Source organism: Diceros bicornis, chromosome 3 (assembly GCF_020826845.1).
Source record: "Diceros bicornis minor isolate mBicDic1 chromosome 3, mDicBic1.mat.cur, whole genome shotgun sequence".
NCBI classification, from domain to species: Eukaryota; Metazoa; Chordata; class Mammalia; order Perissodactyla; family Rhinocerotidae; genus Diceros; species Diceros bicornis.
This window is the reverse complement of record NC_080742.1, coordinates 47708884-47734907: the sequence shown is the minus strand read 5'-3', so window position 1 is coordinate 47734907 and position 26024 is coordinate 47708884. Positions and strand designations below refer to the sequence as shown.

Below are 26024 nucleotides of genomic sequence, written 5' to 3'. Positions count from 1 at the left end.
TTTATTGTTCATTTGTACATAATTAAGTGAACAAGGCTCAACAATTGTCACAAACCCTTGTAAATGTCCTCTTGTTCAGGTTCCAGGAATGGCTGGGCATGTTTGAGGCAAGCTGAGTCAGAATAAAGGATTAGGGGCTCCTCAAGATCCAAGAAACACAAAGAGGGAGAGAATAATGGTGATAATAAGACAATTAAGATGACAGGAAGTGGCTTGGGGGTAGGGATTTATAAGGAGGCTCATGAAAACTTAATGAGTCATAAGAGCGTATCTTGGTGACCTCAGAAGTGGAGGTGGGGTGGAACGTGTCAAGGTACAATTTTAGCACTGTGCAGTCAAAGAGGGGAGAGAGTGGTACTTCACACAATGATTTTTTAAACATTTCTTGATCTTGCCTTGGCTAGGATTTATAGAGGTAAAACAAGCTTTATATTGATACTTTTATAAATATAGAATTCTAATGATCCCCAAAAGGTGCAATGCATAATAAAATCCCAAACTGAATTTTATGGTTGATAGATGCTACCACTTTCTCCCTGCTTAGTGAACTTATTGTTATTACAAGTTGGGGGATTGTGATAATGTGTGATCTTTTGCAATCAGCCTCTGAGTATCCTAGAGTTTTCCTCTGAGAGTCATAGGCAGTGGAAAGAACTTTTGATATCATGCGTCTTGTTTGGATAAGAAAAAATTTTATTCAAAAACTGGCACCTGCTAAATAAGATTATAAAGAGTTTCCTCTAAAATGGGCAATAAATACTATACAATCCATTAATTTTGTTGAAAGTCCATTAATCACAAGAAAATGTTAAAAATATTTCCATTCATAATGTTGTAGTAATAGATACCTTTTAGTCTCTGTAATCAGAAGTAAAGAATCATTAATAAAAGTAGTAATTACCAGAAATCCTTCAGGTTTGTTAGAGAAAATTGTAATTCAGTCTTTGTGTTTTTATCTCTTTGTGTCCCTGAAGTTATATTTTGTGGGGCCCTAAAGAGAGGCTAGCCTGATTGAAATGAACCTTGCCCCAATAAAACGTTTCTGATGAACTGATTCTCCCCTACTTATTAGCTGTTACCCCATCAGAAAATTAACACAGCAACTCCTGAAAGCAGGCACAAACAATTTTGTCAGCAAAAAATAAATGGGATCATTCTGTGCTTCTCATTAAATACCCATAGGGAAGCACAGATCTAAAAATTGTCTCAGTATTAAAACAGTATTCAGATATAACTCTAAAAACATGGGAACCGAGAGGGTAGTTGAAGCCATGGAGATAATACTGTCTCCTCTAGTAAATTGCATGACTGAAATTGTAAAAGATGTGAATGAGTAGAAATATGGACTATAAAATAGCAGACACTGGAGCACACATGGCCCAAGTTGGTGGTCATTGATACTTACAGGTTTGAGATTAAGGGATAAGCCAATAGGATGGTGAAGGGAAGATTTTGACCTTGGATGAGGCAGAATTCTGACTAACCTTAAAATCCAACAGAGGAAACTGTGGAACAAAGCAGAAAGCCAATTTTGTTTTTCTGATTGTCTTTTAAGGAATACACTTGAATGCCAGATGCTTGTGGACAGAAACTTTTCATAACTTGTTGAACTATTAAATGCCATTTCCATTGTAATTTGGCAGTCAAATCTGACCTTTATTTCAATTTTAAGTAGATCCCATTTCCGTCCCAAGTCAGTACATCTCCAATTCCTGCCCTGTGGTGTTACTCATAATCTTGGCATATAGAGGAGATCTGCACAGGCCTGAGACAAGTTCACCACACCCTGGAAAAACCCTTTAATAAAGATCTGAGTGGCCCTAGGTACATTCAATATCTGCAGCTGCTTACATCCCTGTGCGCCACCCTCTGGGGTTTGCCATTTTTGCATCTTAGCTCTGACTTCTACTTTTATGTTCCACATCTGGCTACTCCAGAACTTTTGGGGAAGAATGTAGTGAAAGAGTGTTTTGTTGGTCCCATTTTGGCCCAAAGCTAAGTTTTGAGATTCCTTCATTCCAGAGTAGAAAAGCCAGGAATGGTGTCTTTTCCTTGAGTCTTAGAGGATGGCAGGCTACAGACATCTCAGTCTGAGGGACCCTACAAAGAAAAGAAGAGTTGGGTAGCACAGGCCTATGGAAGAGCCAGAATGAATTGAATATGCATTCCTTAGCTGAATGTGGTGACCTACCAACACTGGGGAATTCCATCACTTACCTAACTGCACTGAGGTCTTCAGAGAGAAGCCAGCATCCCTTAGCAGGCAGACACTTAGTTTCTCCACCATTAGTAGCTTATCTCAGATTCCCATGCTTGAGTTCATAGAGATGATTAGAAAGAATCACATCAGGTGAAGATCGGGGACAGCTAAATAGCTATTTAGCTTGCTGCTACCAGTAGTGGTCCCTTAGCCGTAATACATAAAGTTGATTTTGTTGAGGTCCTAAATAATTTTTAATCTCTGTAGAACTTTTCCCTTTTCATATGTAGAGCAAATTTTTTCAATATCTGGCCAGGATTAATTTATCCTTGCCTTTATTCACTGAGAAAAGCATTTGTTGATCAGCTATGAACCAGGCATCGCACAAAATAGAGCAGAGATAGAAGTGAGCAAGATCTGATTGGAGCCCCAAAGGCACCCACTATTTAAGGAGGGAGAAGGATGAGAAAACAAACACAGGAGAGTGAAGAAGGGCAGTATGCAGACAGAAGAAAAAAAGGAGTGTACTTTGAATAAAGTATTTGTTTCCAGAAAATTGTTTACTCACATTCCCGTGAGGCATTTGCAAAATTAAACATCATCTTTTTTACTTCCTGGGTTAGTAACAGCTAAGGACACAAATCATAAAAGGCAAAGATCATAAATCTCCAATCTAAAGGCAGTTACTTATTGTTGGCATTTACCATTCTCCTCTTCCCTCATTTTCAGCTAAAATATATTTTTCAAAAAAAAAATCAGTATATTACATATAGTTCTTGACCTGTTTCACTGATTAAATTTGTTTTTGAACACAAGCTTCATTCTTGAAGAGGTTTATAGGTGTTTAACAGTCAAGAACAAGGTATCAGGCAACTTGCTGGAATTTATAGTACATTTCTGTTAAAAATTTTTTGTTTAATATTCTACTAATTATAAAAGTAATACATGCCTTTTGTAGAGAATTTAGAAATAATAGAAAGCTACAAGGAAGAAAAGAAAAATTTAGTGATAACTAACCACGATTCCCCCTCACCTTCCCTGTATATTAGTATGTACATTATGAGGCTTTCCTAATGTTTCCATAACATACTTTACTTCACCATCCTGCCATTTGGGGGCAAATATGTTTTGAAAATTTTGCTGTTCTAAATGATCTGACATACACATTTCTACAAAAATCTTTACTTAAGTTTATATTTCTTAACGCCAAATTCCATGCTGGGTAATTACTACTCATAGGTATGAACTGTGTTAATCTCTTTTATGTTTTTGTTCAACTACTTTTTATAAAGCTTGTGCCGGTTTTCACTTACATCAGCAATACATGAAAGTACTTGTTTTGTAATGCCCTCACCCTCACCTTCACCCTTATTGAGTATTATGATTCTTAGGAGAAGAAACTAAGTATTTTTATTGTGTTGATTGGGAGGAAGTATTATCTTGTTCCAATTTACATTTCTTTTCTAGTAATATTGAATATTTTCAATTATCAGTCCATTTATCTTTCTCCTGTAAATATTCACCTCCTTTGTCCATTTTTTCATTGGGATTTTTCTCATTGATTTGAATAGGCTCTTTATATATTAAGGATGTAAATCTTTGTCATATTTGTTGCATTAGTTTTCCCCAGTTTGTTTCTTACTTATTTACTTATTTTTATACATATATGAGTAAAACTATTGATTCATGTTTTTTAATTTTAAAAATTGCCTTTAAAATTAGAAAATCTTTCCCAATTGTGTGGCCAGATACTCAATTTTATTTTATGTTCTTTCTTCTAGGAGTTGTACTTTTCACTCAGGTCTTTAATATAGCTGAGATTTATCTCTGTAATGTAAAAGTAAGATCTTTTGATTAACTATCACATGCCAAATTTTTCTTCAGTTAATTTACTATTTTGTTACCAGCATTAAAAAATCCATTTGAGTCTGTAAGAATTGAAATTCTGTTAACAAACTTCCTCCAAATTAAATATGAGAACAAATTTAGTGAGTCACATTACCTCTCAGAGCTTCAGTTTTCTCACCTATAAAGTTAGGAGATTAGAGATCTAAGATTTCTTCTAGATCTAAAATTCCTTTCTTAAACTGAACACCCCCTCTCCCCCTAAATTCATCAGCATCCATACTTTTGAATGTTGAACGCTTTTTGGGAAAATGTTGCCATTTTTTAGTGGATACCAATTGATTACTCGGAAGGCTTTGAATAGCCATTTTTTACTCTAATTGAATATGCCTATCAATGCCAAGAATCATTCTGTTCTTTTATGTGCTAAAAATACTCCTATGGATAGAACTTCTAAAAATTTATTCTTTGTGAAATGGTGTTGATATGGGACAGATGGCTGATCTAGCATATCCAGCTAGCAGTATCTCTGCTATCAGGGTATTAAAGCCATATTTCAAGTCAAGTCATTAAATATTTGGAATTGTTTTTCTGAGTTTAGAATGTCCTGAGGAGGCTTGAGATATGGAACTCCCAAATAATGACAAACTAAAAAAACGCTAGATCTTACTGCCTTGAACTCTTAGAAATAACAAGAAAGTGGCCTAGTTATTTATACTGGCTAAGTTCATTAACTAATCACTAAGCACAGCATAAGTCCAAACCAGTGCTTTTAAAAAATGTGAATTTATATCTCTTCCATGTCTATCTTTCTCATAAAGAATGTACTCTTTGAAGGCAATCTGCATGTTTTATTTGAACTTTTATCTCCAGTGTCTAGCCACTAGGCTTTCAATCAATATTTGTCGCCCTGAATCTGGGAGAGAAGGCAATTGTGGGTAATTTAAAATGTTTCCCAAGTTCAAGCACTCAAACCAAATCTGTACAAATCCCAAGTTGTACCAGCTCCAGGATTCCAGTTCATTGGAGATTTAAAGTTTTAATTTAAAGGTTTTGTGCCATGGAGAATTAACCTGGAAGGGACAAGCAGAAAAGATAGGGAGGTTCATCAACAGTCAATTTCTAACTGTAGACAAGCCTTTGAGAGAAGTCATACTTGGTAAAGAGTAGACACAAACTTGCAAACTTCACTGAGTCACCATTTATGGAGCAAAGATCTTACCTGGGCAGGTTTGCATATGAGGATTTCAATCCTCTATGGCACCCCAAGTGCATGTTTATATTCAGGAAAATAGAAGATATTTTTGTCTGTATTATCACTTAAGTACTTGCATTTCTTTTCAGTCCATTCTTCTCTTCCCTCCACACCCATCCTTCACCCCAGAAAAAGAAGGAGAGAGACCTACCACTTGCAACCTAATTTATTTTTGTCTTATTTTAACCTTTTCTCTTCCTTTTTACCTCCTAATTTTGTTTGCCTCAAACAGTTTTAGCAAGATTTCATTGCATTTTAAATTCTCTTAACCTATTTAATACCAACTTTCTATGGCTGTACAATGAACCAAGAGTGACACCGTCTTACTTGTCTCCCAGTCTTGTTTCAAACTGTGAAATGAGGTTTCTGAGATGGTTACTGCAGAGACCAAAGGCGTGCCTCTCTAAAAACACCAAGGAATGTACAAAACATGAAAAAACAAGAGTGTTTACTTAAGATGCTTTGTATCTCTTTGCTCCCAGGCCATGTGATCTAGCAGTTGCTATGGTAACTAGGAATTGTTCATTCCATAACTTCATAAGTACCGAGGCTACCCTTTTTATTCCTGTTTTGTCCTCTCTGAAATTACACATGCATGCACCTGCATACACACACAAGCATATCCACATGTACACACGCAGGCACACATGTAAACGCACATTTACATACACACAAAAGAGATTTGGAAAGAGTTATAGAGTTCCTTGACGTGAAGCCTTCCCGTTTTCTAAGTGTATTACCTTATACTTTATTTTTAAAATTTTTTCTCAGCTTTATTGAGGTATGATTGACAAATAAAAATCGTATATATTTAAGGTGTACAATGTGATGTTTTGGTATACGTATACATTGTAAGATGATTACTACAGTTAAGCTAATTAACATATCCATACCTCACATAGTTACTGTGGGTGTGCGTGTGTGTGTGGTGAGACCGCTTCAGATCTACTCTCTTATCTAATTTCAAGTATTTAATACTTCTTAAATTTGAAGAATATTCTGCTGGGTCTGTTCAGAGTTAAGAGCTAGCCTTTTCAAGTAATTTCAGTTTATAAATTAGATCTTTACTTAATCAGGGGACATTTCCAAACACAACTGAGTTTCCAATAAGAGGAATTTGGAAGAAGAAGCCAAAGCCGTAGGAAGCAGTCAGGGCTAGTTATCAAGAGCTGCTCTAAGAACCCATACATCCTCCTGTTGGTCAGACTTTAAAGGCTTCTATAAAACTGCTACCGTGAGTTATTCAAACCCCAGATGACAAGTGTATCTGCAGCTAGAATGTAGAAACCTTATCCGAGTCATAATTTCACATATCTCTTTGTCCCATCTTTAGGCTGCTTGGGGAAAGTGTAAATATTGATATTTTCCTTTTAGAATAACTTTGCTTGTATGACACACAAACACGTGCACTTGATTTGAGAATTCTTGGAAACTAGAAGGTATTTCAGGGTAACATTTATATTTGTCACTTCTGTAAAATCTCCTTGGAAGCAAGATTTCAGATTTTTTGGTTTTTTAAAATTTCAGGTAACATCTATTTTGAGGGCCATCAAGATATACCAATAATGAGAGGAGGAAATAAGTACTGTTCCCAGCACTAGGTCATCTCAGTTTTTTGCAGATCCCAGTGTGACAGAATCTGTCGTGAACATATCTTACAAGCAGTCTGCATGGATGCCATGGATTGACAGGATTCACATGTTCAAAGTATTGACAGACAAACTTTTTCTCTAGTGATCTCAGTCGTTGACAGTTTTTTCCCCTTTCTTCTTCTACATCTTAGGAAATGCTTAAGAATCTAATTTAGAATTTGAAGGCATCTTCATTTCTTCTGAATTACCTTCAAATAGGCCTCTATCAGATCATCTATGCACAAGGCAGTGCCCCCAGTTGCCCTTTGACCTAGGCTTCTTGATTCTAGAGATGCCAAGGGGTAAATCTTGGTGATTTCCCAGCTCAGCTGACCCTTTGCATATTCCATGGGGCCCACTAACCAGGACGAGTGTATGTAACGCATGAATCTTAGCCGAATGAAATAACCACCATGTCTGGAATAGAGGAGCCGGGGAAGCAAGGGAGTTCACCCCAGTGACCGTGGCTGATATCATGCCTTGTTTGTTGCGGCTGGTGTTTTATCCTGTTTATACTTTAGACTTGCTGATACTAAAGGATGCTGACTGCTCCCTTGGAGATAACCAGGAACCCCACCCAAAGATAAGGGGCTCATAAGGCATTAACTAACTCTTGAAATTTTATTTTAAAAGTATAAAAATCAGAAGCAACTGAACTTCATTGTCTCCCTCCTTTTAGATTTCACCCTCTAGAAGTGGATGGCTTCTTGGTGAGTGAGACTTAGGGTCAAGGGGTGAGGCGAGCGCTAGAGAGAAACAACCCTGCACTCCTATGAAAACGATCCATTTCCTCAATCCCAGTGCTCCTCTAGCAGAAGGGCTTTGAGCCTTCTTTCTTCCAGGTTCAGTGAGCTCTGTAATTAACTCCCGTGATGGTCTCTGGCTCTCAATGGTGCATACAACACCACAGGGAACAGTTTTCAATGCAACTGAAAAAATGTGATGACATTATTTGTGTGTTTCTTTAAATATGGATGATACTTAAACACATACACATGAACAAAATTGTAGCAAGGCTCTGATACAAATCCAGTTTTGTAACATTTTGGTGGTAATATACTTGGATGTCATATAGTTGCAGTATAGTTTGTATGTTTTTCTGCATCCATTTATTGAGGGCTTTCTCTGTGTTCAGCACTCATAATTGGGTCAATAAGGTAGGTATTATCCCATTTCAGAAGCAAGAAAACTGATGCTCAGAGAGACTGAACATCTTGGTTAAGACTACCCAGCCAGTGAGTGGCAAGTCTAGGATTTGAACCTAGGCAGGTCTCTCTTCACTTTGGTGGCTATCAGCTTAATTTGATTCAGGTCATAAGTTCTTTGAAGGTCTGCCATCATCTGAGTTTAATTTTTGTACTGATTAAGAATTGGTATTACCCGTGGAATGGAAATGGACCATACCCCTAGCATGGGTCTGGTGGAAGGGAGCTTGGTAAGGCATGTGGATTATTAAACAAATTATTTTATTTAGTCATTGGTGATTGAAGGGTAGTTGGGGTGGGACTATGCTAGCCCTTTTGCATACGCAATTTTTTAGTGCCTAAAAATCTTCTGAGAGGTATAATAGCCTCATATTTCGTATGACTCTTGGGGTTTGGGGAGTACATTTTTTTCCCTTGGGACACAGCTATTAAATGGTGGTCAGGATTTCACTCCAGACAAGGCAAGCCCCATAACCCCTGTCCTCTCAGTACAGTACCTCTGCAGCTGTGAACTCAGCCTTTCTCTGAGGACAGGGCTTTCCCTGCATGAGAAGTGGCTCAAAAGACCCCAGAGGGGACCGGCCCCGTGGCTTAGTGGTTAAGTGTGCGTGCTCCGCTACTGGTGGTCCGGGTTTGGATCCCAGGCGCGCACCGACGCACCGCTTGTCCAGCCATGCTGAGGCGGCATCCCACATACAGCAACCAGAAGGATGTGCAACTATGACATACAACTATCTACTGGGGCTTTGGGGAGAAAAAGGGACGAAAAAAGGAGGATTGGCAATAGATGTTAGCTCAGGGCCAGTCTTCCTCAGCAAAAAGAGGAGGATTGGCATGGATGTTAGCTCAGGGCTGATCTTCCTCACAAAAAAAAAAAAAAAAAAAGACCCCAGAGTCAGAATCAAGCTCCATTTCTGCTGTGAGTGAGCTGTGCCCGTTAATCAGACTCTTTGCCGATGTCTGACTTAGGAGCTTTGGTTCCTAGCCACAGGTGGTCTAGATCTCCATCTTTTGTCCTGCAGGTTTCTAGCGTAAATTTCTCCTTCTGCCCTAGCCTGCTTTCTCTAGTGAGTCCCTCTGTGGCTGAACCTTCACCTCCTTGCCTTTGCCAACCTCTCTGTCCGTGATCTTGGGCCATTCCGATGTATAATATCTGTCTGCTTGTCCATCATTCAGCAGGTCATTCACTCATTTAACAGGCTCTGTGTTCTGGATGGTGGGACTGCACAGAGAACGAAACACAAAGCCCCTGTTCTCATGCAGCTAATATCAGCGTGGAACTTGTCCTGACATCTCTCCTCTCTCTTCTCCCCTCCATCCCCACCCCCAAATCTGTTTATCATCAGCCAAGAACTTTTATACTAGAATTAGAGGAGTTGCTGGGAAAGATTTAATAAAATGTAAGCTTTTATCATAAAAACAATAACACCTGTGTGATTTAATAACAATTCTCAAGGGTCATGTGGGTAGTGTCGAGTATGAAGCAAATTGTAGGATCTGAATTTCAAGAAACTGATGTAAGTATTAGACAAGGAAGAGTGTTAAGACAGTAAAGCATGCAGGAATTAGATTAAGTCAGGTAGAGAAATGCTAATATACCTTACTTTAAAGCTATTAGATTTTTTGAGTTGTTTTCCTAACAGCAAGATGATGGACTACATGACCTATAATGGGGGCATCTACATTAATGATAAGTTGACACAAGCTTCTCTGGACACTGAAAGGTCAAGTGCACAGGTTCGTCTTCATTTGCATCCCCTGCTTCATTCTCACCTCTGCTCTGTGCTGGTGGGCAGTGAGTCCTGACCCCTATGAACTGTATCACCCTGGGTCTCCTGCTTTCCACCTCCAAAGGGGACTTGGCCAGTGGAAGATGTCGCAGGAGATCAGACTGCAGGAGAGAGAGGTCAGGGTGTTCCTTCTCACCTCTGTCCTGCTTCCCACTGCAGTTCTGGCAGTGACCACACCCCTCTGTGACTGCACCTCCTCCTTGGGAGCCTCTCACTCGCTTTTACCTCCTCTTGCGCCTTCAAGCCCAGGGGTGGTTAAGATCTCCCTCTTTGCTGGCCCATGGTTATCTCACCATTTTTTGGTTAATTTCCCCAAACCTAGCCACACTTCTGTAAATAGTTCCTTCATTAAACACTTTCAGAACCCTAGCTGAGTCTGCCTCTCTTTTTTGCCAGAATGATCCATCCAGCTAATACAGCATATTGCAATATACTTGGGATGAAAAGATACTGACTTTATATTCAAGATATTACAGACTATCCCCATCTCTCCTGCTATATTGTACAATAGGTTTACTAGCTGAAGTTGGCCTTTGGATCAAATTTCTAGGCTTTCCCTAATTTTAGGGTTCTGAGACAACTTGTTTTACATGATGATAATTATTAGAGGCAATAAGATTTAGTAAATACAGTTCTTCTCTAGCAGCCAGAAGCTTTCTATCCGGTCATGTTTACTGGTTTTCTGTGGGGGTTTGGTCACGTTCTGTAACAACTTTGTGTTTGCTTTCGCACCTACAAAAGTCAGACTTGAGCTAGATTTTGTAAGTTTTGGTATGATGAATCCTATTAGTCCCATTTAGGCTTTGAGTTATTAATCTTAATATGTTTAGGATTAAAAAAAGAAATCGTGGGGTCGGCCTAGTGGCATAGCCATTAAGTTCGCATGTTCCGCTTCGGCAGCCCAGGGTTTGCTGTACCGGATCCTGGGTGTGGACCTGCTCACCACTTATCAAGCCATGCTGAGGTGGCATCCCACATAGAAGGACTAAAAGGACCTGCAACTAGGATCTATAACTATGTACTGGGGCTTTGGGGAGAAAAAGGAAAAAGAGGAAGATTGGCAGTAGATGTTATCTCAGAGCCAGTCTTCCTCAAGAAAAAGAAGAAATCAATTATCATTATTTAAATACTCTCTTTCTGCCAGAGTAGCCTGTATAAAGATGTGTTTGTCAGGCCAGCACTTTGAGGTCTGGTAGATCTAAACCAACGCTCACCTTGAAACACATCTGCTTACTTAATCTTTGTCTTAGTGTGCTCCCTTAATCAGGTCTATCTTGCCAGTAATATTCTTTTGGCCTTTTTAAAAAAAAAAAAAAAAAGAGTTTACTTTTTTTCCATGAGAGAAAAGAATCATGAGATACATTGTCAGCAAATTCTGTGAAGGTTGTTCTCAGACAAGATTGTTTTTGGCCAGAGGAGATTTTTTTTTCCGATAAGTATTCCAATTCTGCTGTACCCACATTTACAGTACAAGAATAGATGTGGGCATGGGTAGTGTGGTTTGCTAAGTTCTGTGTGAATTTCCTTAGGACAAGATGAGAAGAGATACCTAACTGCTAAATCATGTGCAATTTTCCTATTTAGGAGAGCCAACACTTTGGGCTTCCGTGAGAAAAGTGGAGTCAAGACAGCTGAATTTTATAGAATCTCAGTGTTGGAAAAGATGCTGAGGTCATCTTGTCCAGCCCCACTCACTGAAGAACCCTCTTCACTTGTTCTGTGATATTGTTGACAGGCTCTGCTTCAGCTTGAGGGAGAGCTCGTTCTGCCTCTGTTGTCAGTACTTCCTTCAGCTGAGCCACAAACAGCCTCCTCTGTCTGGCCATCTGTTAATAGAAGGTCACCTTTCTGCAACATCATGAGTAAGCCTATTGCTCCCTCTCCCACGAGGCAGGGTAGCTCAGGAAAAACTACTATGGTTTCATTATTCTGATCTTTTCTTTCTTAGACATTCCAGGTACCTGGACTGTACCTCACAGAGCGTGTTTCTCAGACCCCCTTGTACCTCCTTGGTTCAGGGTTCCATGGTACTCTGGTCAGCAAACCCCTATACCCACAGGCTCATCACAGCCCAGATTTTTTTTTTTTTTTTGAGGTAAAATTCACATAGCATAAAATTAACCATTTTAAAGTGTACAATTCAGTGTCTGCCCAGTGCTTGAGCCCATCGGGCCCAAGGCAGCTTATGCACTAGAAGCCCCACCAGCCTTACCCTGCGTGTCTCTGTGTACCCAAGTTGTGTGGGCACAGGTGCCCACAGACTCACAGACTCCTCTAATCCCTGCCATATTTAATTCTGTTCCTGCCAGCACTTCATTTTCCCCTTGCTGGGTCTTGAGCTCTGCCCTGGCCTAAGCTGGTTTAGCTGTGGTCCTGACACCATGCTCAGCCCTTGTCAATCTTCTTCTCTTGGAATTCTGTCCCTTGGTGGCTTTCCCAAACTGAACTGGCCACCTAGAACTAAAACTTGGCTACTGTAATGATTTTGAGCCTCACCATGACTTAGATACACCTGTTGAGTGACCCACAAGCAGATTGGCCTGCTTTGGCTGTCAGCTCCAGGGTAAACTGAGTCCCTTTCGATAGTTGTAGTCTCTAATGTGTATCACTGATCATCTTTAGGAGACATCTGTGGTTCTGGTTAAGCTCTGTGGTTGAGCCCATCTGGGTTCAATCTCAGCTTTACCATGCCCTCACCCTGTGATCTTTCTTGGCCAAGTTACTTTATCAAAATGAGAATTTTAATGGTATTTACCTCATAGAATTGATGTAATGATTAAATAAAATAAAGGATGTTCAGCTCTTAGCTTTGCCTGATATATGGTAAACTTTCCATAAATGTTTGTTGTTGTAGATTTATCTGCCTGCCCTGGCTTGATCCCTCCCTTGTTGCCCCTGCCTAGTGGGTCGGTCTGTTGCATATGGCTGTGCTGTCTCCTTAGTTCTTGAGTTGTGGTTACCTCTACCACTCTGAGATAAAATTATATTAGCTTTTAATAGTCCAGTAGCTAATAATTGCATGACATTTTATACTTCACAAAATACTTATCATATATTCTCTTATATATTGGCCAAGTCCTGGGGCTGCCTCACAGTGATTTTCACGTCAATCACCCTCAGGCCAAGATCCTGAATTATAGCAGGTCATTTTGATCTCACATGCAACTCCATGCCTAGTTTTATTCTTGTCAAGTTTGAAGAGCAAGCCAGCTATTCTTTTCAGTTTACTCATATCTGTTTGAGTGCCTTGTCTAAGTTGCTGGTCAACATGCAGAACAGGGTAGGCCAGTATCATCCACCACCAGAGTAATTTGATGACCCTTCCTTAGGAAGAGCACCTCTCAGCAAAATATCCCCTGTATCAGCACCATCAGAATTCATCACTTGAAATGTATTCTTTTCAGATTCAAGGTGGTGTTCTCTAAACTTCCACTCTAAAATGTACCTTTATCCATTTATCTTTTTGTTCATTCAGTTAGTGTTCTTTGAGTATCTGTAAAGTGTCCAGACCTGGCTATTTATTGGAAATTCAGTGTTAAAGAAGATATGGTGCTTGCCTGCAAGTGAGCTTATGCTTTAGAAGGAAGACAAAAAAGTGTATCAATATGTGCTCCTCAGAATGCTGAGTCAGAAGGATTGACATGGTGCTGTGGGGTCACAGAGAAGAGCGAACCAAATCAGACTGGAGGTGAGCGCAGTGGGTTTCCTGGAGCAGGCAATTCTTGAAGTGAACTTTGTGGGATGAATACAAGTTAGACCAAGAAGGTTGTGAGATGAAGGGAGTCATAACAAGCTGTTGGCTATAAATGCTGTCTTTGTTCGGGCTGCTATAACAAAACACCACAGACTGGGGGGCTTATAAACAACAGAAATTTATTTCTCACAGTTTTGGAGACTGGGAAATCCAAGATCATGGCGCTGGCAGATTCAGTGTCTGGTGAGAGCCCACTTTCTGGTTCATAGACAGCCATCATTTCGGTCTGTCCTCACATGACAGAAGAGGCGAGGGATCTCTCTGCGACCTCTTTTATAAGGGTACTAATCCCATTCATGAGGGCTCCACCCTCAGGGTCCAATTACCTCCCAAAGGCCCCACCTCCAGACACCATCACATTGGGGCTTCATATGTTTCAACATATGAATTTTTGGAGGGAGGACATAAACATTCAGTCCATAGCAAATGCCTTCCTATAAATAAGTTAGCATCTTCAGTAACCGTGTTCACAAACTTGAGGGAAAACAGCATTGCAACTTGTGCTACTTGTATGACTTCTTGAATGCCTTGGCCTCAAGCTACGTGATTCTTTGTGTTCTCCATCTGAGAGATTCTCTAGTGCTGCCTGCTTCAACCAGGATTGATTATGGAGCACTGGGCCAACATGAAGAGCATTGAGGATTCTGGTTGGGGCCAAATGGAGCAGGAATGGGAGATTAGAGGGCACAAAATACACATCTTGCCTAGTTCACAATTTAGCCCACAGTTTAACCTCTCCACGCCCACTCCCTTCTTTTCATGTGCCCTAGACTGAGGGGCATTTCCGTTTAGTAAATGCCTTTCTAGTGTTGTGTTAGTTACATGGCCTCTTATATGTTAGTTGCATGGGAGCTTGGTTTGGTAGAATTCTGACAGATGGAATAAATAATTATAACACTCAAGTTCAAAACACAATTATCTCATGTGGTGAGCACTGTAACAGAAAAGTGACTAAGTGGGGAGGGAAAAGGAAGCCTCATATTAAGAGTGACCTTTGAGCCATGTGAGATAGAATTCTGCCTTTTAAAGGTAATTCACTCACTTTCTTTCTCATTAATTTACATGTTCAATAAACCTTTACCAAGTGACTATCACATGCCAGGCCCTAAGCTGTGTGTTAGGAAGAGAAATATAAGATAAATCTCTGCCCTCAAGATGTCATCATTTAGTGGAGAACACAGAGGGAGCAGATGATTAGAGGTCAGTGTGATGGGTGTCATGACAGGGTTCTTTGGGCATCTCATCTGGATAAGAGAGTTAGTGGCAGGAGACTTTCAAAGGAGACTCCTTAGATGAGGTGATAAATATGAGTTTCATCATATGGAATGGTTTGTACCATTTGGAGTTATAGACTTCAGTGAGCCTTAGAACTCTGGACTCTGTCTAGAAAAGTGTGCCTACACATAACAATTTTGTATACTTTCAGAGGGTTCTCTGAGTCCCTAAAGCCCATCCATGAACCCCTAGTGAAGCTCTTGTAGGAGTTTATGCTCATAGAGCAGCAGGGACACGATGCCATGGAGAATACCAGTGGCTGCTTTATGTGAGTACTTGGGAGAGGAATATTTTCCCTAAGTTAGCATCTTTAGTTACTGTGTTCACAAACCTGAGGGAAAACAGCATTGCAACTTGTGCTACTTATGTGACTTCTTGAATGCCACTGCATCAAGCTAGGTGATTCTTTGTGTTTCCATTATCTCTGATAATGGAAAATCAAGCAAGTAGTTGTGACAATTCCAGTAGGCCTGAGAAATCCCTTAGTAATCGCTTTTTCTTGCTAGTGCTGGTGATAAGTGAAAATGTAAATACAGTCAGGAACTTGGTTCAGGACAGTACAAGTTAAGACCTGCTAAACTGTGAGCATCAATTCTTCACCTTACTTATTTTAAAAAATCAGTATTTTTATTACGATATAGGTATTTTCATCCTAAAAATAAATGTTTTTCATATGAATAAATGAAAGAAACAAAAGTTTGATTCAGAGGTACAAAAGCTGATCATGATCATGGAAGTTAATCTAAAGTAAGTCAAAGGTGCTGGTTCTACTACTCATTCAGAATTCACAGGCAGGGTGGCAGTGTAGCCATAAAAAGAAAAATCAGAGCTACTTGCCCAAAGAATGGAAAACAGAAGAGGAGCAGTAAAAACTTGGAGGCCCTCTTCTGTTTTCACATTCCTGATGGGCTCCATTCCATGGTCCTGTGATTTTCTGATCAAACAGCTTTCCCTCTTATCCCTCACTCTCCCTCACTTTCCTCTGACGACACCTATTTGTTTTTGTGCTTCCTCTCCTCCCCTCCTCCCCACTCATCCCAAATTGCATCCCATAGGCAAAGCTATGAGGAATCCATCCGGCCCGGTTGTTGGAGTTTCTGGTTCTTCCCACTATCCTTTCAAGAGAGGAGAGAAAGAACTGGTTTCTGCAGATCTGGGGGCTAAATTGTGTTTGGGGGAGAGGGGGAAATTCTCATTGAACATGTACAAACCAGGGCTGAGCACCATGGGCAAAGGCATGAAGGGGCATGGTGCTTTCTGGGAATACACCCCATTCCCCACTTCACCTTCCATATCATTGTTGCACCTACAGATGCCTCTTCTCTCCTGACGCCTGTGCCACTTGCTCCAGTCATCTTTCCTCCACTCCAGGATGCTCTCCCACTTTCCTCAGTGGCTTTATTTTTCATCTCCTACCTCACCATCTTTTGAGCCCTGTTCCCTGCAGTCACTCTCAGGAATATTCCTGTGTATGACTCTCTCATCAGCCTGACAAGGAGATGCTTTTTATTCTTGACTTCAGTAATCACCATCTCCATACCACTCCATACTAATGGCGAGGCAGCATCTTCTGACTCATCCTTGTCATCTAGCCAGAGACCACCAGGAACACACTTAGAGTTGCTTGTTGCAGTGAGGGAGACCTCACATCATGGAGAACCGTGGGGCAGCTCAGTATAAGAGGGTGTTAGGAGAAAAGACTTACAGGACTTGGGTTTGTGTTAGGTGATTTGGGGGAGGGTTGAAAGAAGCAGGGCTTTGCTCTGGATTTGTTGCTGTCGAGAAGCAGGATAACTCTATGACTGGATATCTTAAATCTGAACTACGGGGAAGGCAGACTAAAGCAAAGCTAAAGCTGCGATTGGGAAAGAAGCAGCAGTTACTCTGGTGTTTTTGATATCCTGGGCTTTTTGATATTTTCTGGTTTGGCCGAAGTTCATGCTTTGTCTGTGTTCAGATATGATTACTGAGTGGCCGTGTTTCTGTCTTGTTCCACCGTGGTCATAAAGTGGCCTTGTCTGATGTTGATTTTCCATGAAATCATTGATGTTCAACAGGAGAACACCAAGGCCCAGCTGTGAGTGCCAGCCCAGCTCCTGGAGGTCAGGGGCTGCTTTTATCTTTCTCAGTTTTCACCACTCTGAACTGCTCTAACCTTCAGATATTTGCCTCCTTGGTCGAAGCCTCCACCTGCTTCCTCCTCTACTGTCTGCCTGCTCCCTTAGCTCCTGTGGAGCCTTGTCCTCAGTCCCTCCATGTTTCCCAGTTTATCAGCTTCTTTCTTGGCTCACTCCTTTCCCTCACCAGACAGACACCATGTGGTGATGAGCAGTGTTCATGGTGTGCCGACGGCTGCCCAGAATCCCTCCCCTCATTACCTCCTGTTGTCTCCTTTGTCAGCCCCTTCTCCTGGATGGACTCCATCATTCACTATTCTCCTCTAAGGTTTCTGAGCACTTCAGCAGAAAGCCAGAAAACCATAACCATGTGTTTTCTACCGTCGGCAGTCCAAAAGGCTGCCTGGCAATCCTTTTTTTCCTAACTTTTTTATCCCCTGTTGTATCCCCTGAAGCCATTTTCCCAATAATACTCTCTTTAGGCCACCAACTTCACCCTGAATCCCCTCCTTCCAGAAGATGGTCTCAATTACCACTCTACTAAGAAGATAGAAGCCATCTCCTATGATCTACCTCAGCTTCCTTATTTTTCCTACTTTAATTTTTTTCTAAATCTCTACCCATCCTCTTTCCCATGATCCTCTCTGAGAGGAAGAAATCTTGGTCCTTTTATGGCCTAACCCTTCTCTTGTGTTCCTGACCCTATCTCCTCTTCTCAATACCCCCCTCACCTCGCTACCTTCCCCAGCCATGCAGCCTCTTCAGTCTGACTTCTTCCCTTCATAATGAAATTCCTTGGAAGTGGTCTTCCCACTTCCTCCCCATTCACTCACATCTTAACACTTCTTTTCCCACTCCTGGACCCAAAATGATCTCCTCATCACTTTTTCTTAAACTTACCACCTTTGTAAACTTTACAGCATCAGGCAAGTTTTTTCCTTAAATCTCCACATCTTAACACTTCTTTTCCCACTCCTGGACCCAAAATGATCTCCTCATCACTTTTTCTTAAACTTACCATCTTTGTAAACTTTACAGCATCAGGCAAGTTTTTTCCTTAAATCTCCTGAGACAGGGCCCTCCAGGTTTCCTTGGTTTTACTTCCTCATAATCTCTATAAGAAGCTTTCCTCCATGTCTCTGAACCCCCACTTCTTCCCCCTACTTTATGTTTTCTTCCCTTATCCCCATCTTCATAGTTCCCTTTCTCTCCTGTTCCCCCTCAACAATTTCATCCATTCCCCAAACTGGAATAATTCACATATCTGTCTGTCTCCTTAACCTTTGTCCAGAGGCTTCATTCTTTATTTCTAACTGCCTGCTAAACATCTACAGCATGACGTATTATCAGTACTAAAACATCACTATCTGAAACTAGATTCATCAGTCTGACCAGAACCAGTTCCTCCATGGATTGTTGTCCCATTTAGTGGCATTCCCATTCTCTGTCACACACAGTCAGCTTTCACCATCAAATCCTGTGGATTCTGCCTTTGCACCGTCTCTTGCACTTTGCCTCATCTTAGGGTGCTCACAGAGTTAGACTTTTGTTGCTATAGAGCCTATTAACTTGTCATTTAAGGGCAGGGTACTTGTCTTACTCATCTCTGCTTGCCACTTGGTATCCAGCACAGTGCCTGACCCAAAAGAGATCCTCACTATTTGTTGAATGAAGGACTATAAATTAAACATTTTAATGCTTTACTTGCATTTAATGAACTATTTGTCATTGAATATATTTTGTCAGCAGTTCTCCAGATACTTTTATTCTTAACCAAGCAAGCACCAGGATAAAGTTTCATACCCAAAACCTCAACCATGGTACTTCTGCTTTTTTTCAGGAAGAACACTTAGGTAAAGGTGCGTGGGTCAGGAGGCGTTAATTTAACCTTCCTTCTTGAGAGTCAGATATAATACATAGGGTTATTATATTTTCATGGCAATTTTAGATGACTTACATCTTTCTTTATACATTGATTTTTCTGCTTTTTCTCTTTATTTTTTAACAGGTTTTCAAAATGGAAACTATCGCTATGACATAAGATGCTGTTAATAGTACATCAATATGATTCAGCTATTCGCCTGCCCAGCAGAGTGTGGCTGCTCCGTGCACAGCCCTGTAATACATATTAGTTACACAGACATTAGAGAAGCCCTTCCCATCCATATGTATGTGCATGGCCCGTGGAAGTTAATAATGCCATATATCACGTGCACGTAGAATGTAAAATGTACTTCATAATGGCAGCAGGCTCATGTAAAATAAGTGTTGGCTTACAATGAGAGGAAAACCAGGGAGAGATTTTTGTCCTTTCAGATCTACTGTTTACTGAATTATTTGTTTCCGTGTGTCTCAGTATCCCAGACCTACATTCTGCCTTTTTTTTTTTTTTTTTTTTTTTTGGGTCAATATATGCCGGTCTCTCCAGGCACCTTATTTCACTTCAGTCATATGGACAACAAAAGAACCCCTTTGGAGAAATGAAAGATAGCAATTACACATTGGTATTCATGTTACAGGAGTCACACTGCCGTCCTCAGGGAGTTTAACAATGAATATCCAACGTTAATTGCCACAGTAACTGCGTGTCTGACCTTGCTGAAATGTAATACATCAGTTTTACATACTAAAATTATTTTCCAATAAAAGATTAAAAAATAATGATCATAAAATTATATTGCTGTTTAGAATGACCAATATTTTTTGTCTTTAAGAAGATCCTGGAGGACTCAAATGGCTAGGTCACTACATTTTCTTAGGAATCAGGACACTGGGAGTTGAAATCATAATTTTATCACTGATTGGTTGGCAATTATGACAAGATTAGTGCCTTCCTTTTCTTATGAAAGGGGAATAAAATACATTGACATCCCTCATAGATCTGTGGAACTGATTAATAAGGCACAAGAATAGAGTACTTTTTATCCATTGGGGGAAAAATATTCTTTTTTTTTGTTTGTCCCTAATTATAGGTAGGATTTTCTGCTAGTAGCAGAAATGTGCTAGGAACCCTAGGATATATTTCCCTTTTTAAAGAGATGACATGATTTTTAAGGGGAAGCCTACTTGCTATCAAATTTCCTTGCTTTAATTTTTTGCTCAGATCCTCAGAAATACAGAAGCTAGATTTTCTTACATGCATTTCCCAGTTCTCTTTTCCTGGGCTACCTTCCTCTTCCTGGGTGTCGCACATCAGGAGAATTTCACACTATGCACTCTGGAAGTGTTCATCACTCCGGGTCAGGCTCCACACTGCTGGGTCAGCAGTGAGCCGGACTCCGACAGCCACGTCAGCGGGCCACGCTGGCTCTGGGCTGTGGAAGCTGTGTGTGCAGAAATGAATGATTGTTCAGCCTTCTCTCCTTTTTAAAACGGACCGAGGTGAAGAAAGTCAGTGCACTCACCCATGACATCCGAATTTCAGCCTAGATGAGAGATCCATTTTTGCTTGTATTCTGGCAAAACAAGTACATGATAAATTTGAAGGCCATCTCAAGTCTGAAAAAAAAATGAACTGAATGATAGAATAGGTAGTTTTTTGCTCACCTTTTAAAGTAAGGCTGTGACGTAAATGACTGTATGTATCTACTACAGCCACGTATTATGGCTTGCTCATTGTTTTAGTGTTTAAATGATGTTTTATATGACCTTCCAGTTTTAATACAGTGATTGTTTCACAAGCGTTAACCAGGTGAAAGAATATAGTACACATGCAATTAGTAGGTTGTGTTTTTTGAAACTTTGAACTTTGGATTCCTTAATTCAAATTTCAAGTAGTTTTAAAAATGAACTCTCTGAATCCCATCCCCATTTTATTTTCTTTCCCATTTTCTTTAAAGTACTTACATCTCTCTAATGCTTTATGTGTTCATAGAACTTGAGTCTGGACACTGTACCATTAGAGGGAGATTCTTGAGCAGACTCCTAATTTATTCTGCATCTTTAAAGAAATTATAGTGGAAAGCGACTCGAGAAAATGCAGCTTTAGTTAGCTCCTTTTTTCATTTTAATGTTCTCTCCCTTTTTCCTTCTCCCATCCAACACTCCCGTCCGTAATTAAAGCAGGATGATGAAGTGACGACTGTTCGGGTTAAAGAGCAAGAGCGGAACGTCCTGGTGCTGAAGAAAGTGCAGTGCGGTGGCCCAGCCCCCCCAGCCGGGAGCGCGGAGAGTGATTGGAGGTGAGAGTTTCCACCGAGGCACGCGCTCCTGTTTCCTTCCCCTGCCTGCCTTCCCTTCCCTGCTCCATCTCACTCGCTCTCTTTGCCTCCTCTTCCCTCCCTCCCTCCCTTTTTCTCCGCCTCTCGAGCGTTCTAGCTGACTGCAGAGCTCTTAGCAGCCAGATGGACTCGGTTCCCAGTGAAAGGACAGAGATGGCAAGATCTTTTCGCATTTAGGGGATGCCTTTGTTAGTAGCCGTTCACAATGGGCAGCTCCCGCCTGAGGGTCTTTGACCCTCATTTAGAGAGGAAAGAATCTGCGGCGCTCTCAGACCGACAGCTGCCCTTGCCTACCTTCGATGTGCCTTATTTCAAATACATTGACGAGGAGGATGAGGACGATGAATGGAGCAGCCGCTCGCAGTCTTCAACGGAGGATGACTCGGTGGACTCTCTGCTCTCTGACAGATACGTGGTCGTGTCCGGGACTCCGGAGAAGATTTTGGAGCACCTTTTGAATGACTTGCACCTGGAAGAAGTCCAGGACAAAGAAACAGGTAAGGCAGGGGGTGTCTCCTCCTTCCAGACTCACAGCTGCAGCTGCCCTTGTCAGTATCATTAGGGGCAAGGCTCCCACTGTAGCTGAAACCACCGTGGGCTGGAATAGCATGTTTTGTGCGCCTCCCCCTTGCCCTCATGCTGTTTTGTTTAAATCCAGTAAATGGACACATGTAGATCCAAGCAGCTACCTGGGAAATAGCTGTACAATGAAAATGATATGAAGACAGATGTTCTTGTTTCTTTGGCAATTTTTACCAAATCTCACCTAAAGGCAGTTGGCAAGAGGCCAGCATTCAATAGCCAGTGTTCAATGGGAAGAAATACGGGGAGGGGGTTAGCAAGCATTCACCTGGCCTGTGGGAAGCACTGAGCTGGGGGAGGAAATGTCAACAATTAATGCAACTACTCAGCAACTATAAGCTTAGCAGCAACTTCTGCCTTTTTCCAAGTGATACACAAACTGCTGGGGGCAAGCCCTGCTATGCAGAATATGATACTCATAGCTTCTCAGACCAGAAATTATGGTTCACTGAAGTCTTATTGATCAGACTTCTTGTCCTTTCTATTTAATCTTGGAGCAAAATACCCATTTAGCTTTTTCACACTTGCACTTTTGGAAACACTACATTGCGTTTACAAAATGACCTACCCACACTTCCTTTATCACACAAGGGCAAGTACTTGCTTCTCTTAACCAGAATTTGTAATTTGTTCCAGCCTGGAGCAATTACTCCAATGAATAGGCTTCTGGCTGTAGCCTAAATTCTGTAACTTGATCCCCTGACTAAAAGGCACTTTTTGCTGCCATCACAGCACCTGTAATGCCCACAGTTTGCAATATAGTGATTGCATCAATAAAAGGTATTTGTAGGTGAATTAGTGCAGAGTAACTCTTTAGGTTTTTCCCATGCAGGAAGGATTGTGAAATGACAGCTTAGGTGTGAGTGAGAGTTTCCTTGTATCCCAGTAGTTTTGTCTGAACATAATTGACGTCTGGCTCTACACTGCGTTATAAAGGACAGTAAGAGAAACAAAGATGTGTGAAATATGTAAGCAGGTAAAAAAAAATGCAAAATGACCCAATCACGTATCCTACCATAATGTTATTGTTTGATCTCAAAATTCAGATAAATACATTATTTTGCATATGTTTGGGGGGTAAAAATCAATACTTGCCATTTATACACAAGCTAAAAGAAAAATGTATCCTTGTGGCATTTGCTGGGTTGTTTTTGTATGTCTATTGATTAACATTTTGTGCATTAGAGCCCAATTCCCACGTTCTGCTTCATCAGATATGATTATCATGGAACTAGGCATAATTTCCCATGCACTGATTACCAGACTGCTTTACACAGGTGGTTTGGGCTAGATTACAGGCAAATTATCTGCCATGAAGAGGACACCTTTAAAGGTGGGTAGATGTTTTGGGGGATTGAATGCTGTCTTCTTCTTAATAGCATCACAATTCTGTTATATAAGACCTTGTGTCTAGGTCATATTAGTAAGTGTAGAAATTATTAAAGCCAATTTTAAGCCTAACTTGATTTCTTTTTTCTTTCTTTCTATTGTCATTAGTTTTTTTTAGAAAGATGACCTAGATGTCCACTGACAAATTCCCACTATTTAACACTGGCAATGAGAAATCGCTCTGATTACTGTTCCTAGTGTCAGGAGTTGCCTCCTGCTGAGAAATGGTGTTGTGCATGGTGTCTAATGACTGCTGTACTGGCCCTGGGATCAAATATGTCACTTTAGCCATGTGTCCAGCAAGGCAAAGAGGACCAGGATTCAGTGGCTTGACCTGAGCAGGGCAGGAAGAGGCACATCAGGGTCAGCATCTCCTCATTCCTACTCATTTGCTTAGAGTTTACAGAGGACACATGAACTTCCGATTTTTGCAGAGACACTTGAGGGAAAAAATGGTAACAACTCTCCCTCCAAAAAAAGGAGAATTTTATGAAAATGAAAAAGTCAACTTTGGAGAGTGATTGTTGTATGTATAAGAGGGACACCTAAGTGGAAGTCACATGCAATTCTTCAAACTTTATATACAGCACTTGGAGAAAATACAACAGAAAAGATGCCATGTGGTTTTTGTTGATAAAATTAAAAGAAATATCATAAATATAAAATAAAATAAATTTCATGTGCATATTGAGGAAAAGTGGTTATTAGTTTGAATACTAAATGAATCACATGTTTAAAGTAATTAAGGCCCCTTGTCACTGACCAAGGTGAATTCTAGTTCTTTATCTTGGTCAGGCTGGCAACTCTCACTATAAAAGGCCTGCATGTACAAGAGCCTAATAGAGTCGCATAAGCATATGGAAGACAGATGGAGGAAAATGAGAAGGGGCTGCAATAAAAGTGTACAGCAGCGTTTTTATGTTCTTGAGCACCCCTTTTAGGGAGATGGAGCCATATGGGGCTGGGCGGAGCCATATGGTGGTCGTCCACATGGCCCCAGTGGCAATAAGGAGGAAAGGGTGCATGAGAGGAAATAAATGTCCTGGAGGCTGGGATGAACCTGTACTGGATTCTTACATTCCTGTACCCTCCAGAGGCTGCGGAAGATAAGCAAGCGAGAGATCCAAGTTTTTCCCCATCTCTTTCCCACAAAGGTCAGTTAGTTGTGAAAATGTAGGTGCAAGGCCTACAATAAAAGAGACCTTCTATATCACAAAGGACAAGTTGAAGTGACTACTAATTGATGTTAACATGCAACTGGAAAAAAGTTTACTTAATTGAATGGAATAAGAAGGAGAATGCCGGGGCAATTGAAATAGTGTATTCCTGTTGCTACTTGACTCAAGAATAGAATCAAAAACAACAATACGTATGATATTCTATCACCAAGTCAAACTGAGTTATAAAATCAAAAATGTTATTAGAGATGCTTAAAAGCAACCTACTAATGATTTCCCTAAATGATTAGATCTGCACAACAGTTACCATGCTCGTTTTCATAATTCCCTACATACACACCTTTCCTCCCTGGTAGTACCAGGCACAAGGGGTCATCCAGCGAATATCTGTGGAACGAATGAATGAATGAGTAATGCTTCATTGTTTAAAATGGAACAGCTATTTGAGTCTGGTAACTGGATATCGGTTTGTGAACATAGAAAGTGATTGAAACTCTTTTCAAAGATTTCCTTTTCTTTCAAGGTTCAGGTTCTGACTTGAAACATTTGGAACGTTAGAGAAAAATCAAGAAGCTCTATCTTTCATCTTCCCAGAAATAGAGCAGACATCATTGGGCATTCCCAGCCTAGGGGAACTGCAAGGCAGGCAAGAAGAAAGAAAAACAAGTTGTGAGCAGAGGAGCAGGAGGCTGGAGGAGCAAGTTTGCACCAGCCAGCCCTGCTCTATAGGGTCTGCTCTGGGTGCTGCTCCTGTTTAACCCTTCCCCCTCCCTGGAAAGGGTAAAGTGTGTTTTGCTTAGAGATGCTTCTGAGAATAATGATTTCTATTTCAAAGCAGGGAAAAAACTATGTGTTGGATGGATTAAATAGCGAAAACCTTATTGATTTTTCTTTCTAAATCTGCATTATGACAGGCCTACCTTAGGGAAAACACAAGAGGAAATGCATTATTTGCTCCCCTCTTTTTTTCATGTCCTTGTTCTTTATTCATCTTTTTGAAGAAAATGCACTTATGATTATAGCTTTCCAAGAAAAACAAGCAGCGAATAGGATAGTGGAACTAGGTAAAGCCCGCCAGCCGATTCTTATTACGTTTGACCTGCTTTCTTCAAAGTGTGACTACTTTCTTTACCTCCTGAGGTTATGCTTCAGTATATTCTGTTAATGTGTCCTCGGTGTGGAATTGTCTGCTCGGCTGCTTTGCTCTGTCGCGGGTGCCTCGGTGCTGGTGGTGTGCTTTCAGCAGCTCCTAGTAGGTTGAGCATGTCATTGAGCAAGTGAGTTCCTTACCTTCGTAACGAGGCAACCACCTATGTGAAAGTACCTGGATTTTATTATAGGAGTGTCTCACTCAATCTATAGAGTCCAAAAGTTATTCTCCCTCACCAGCTTAATGGCTTTTTTAGAGCATTGCACTGACGGAAACGTGAGTAAAGCTAGGACAGGTACCTCATTTTTCATTAATTTTTTTATCTTCTTTCCTGCCAGCGCCAAGCCTGTCATATGCGCCTGATACAAATTTATTGTGAAGGAAAATTAAGAATACTTTTCTTCTGATCGTTGCATAGAAGACAATTTAGGTG

At 40.7% G+C, this 26024-nt stretch overlaps 1 protein-coding gene across 2 annotated transcripts in view; it reads left to right on the top strand.

Moving 5' to 3' along the window:
* The window catches only part of RAPGEF5 (Rap guanine nucleotide exchange factor 5), a 221499-nt gene that overhangs the window by 128500 nt on the left and 66975 nt on the right, over positions 1-26024 (top strand). Inside the window, exons 10-11 of one of the 2 annotated variants that reach the window (XM_058527007.1) lie at positions 21138-21253; positions 21701-21789. In XM_058527007.1, the coding sequence (XP_058382990.1) occupies positions 21138-21253; positions 21701-21789 (205 nt within the window). Of the gene's footprint in view, positions 1-21134; positions 21254-21700; positions 21790-26024 lie in introns of both variants that reach the window. The other variant, XM_058526996.1, reaches the window with a different exon arrangement.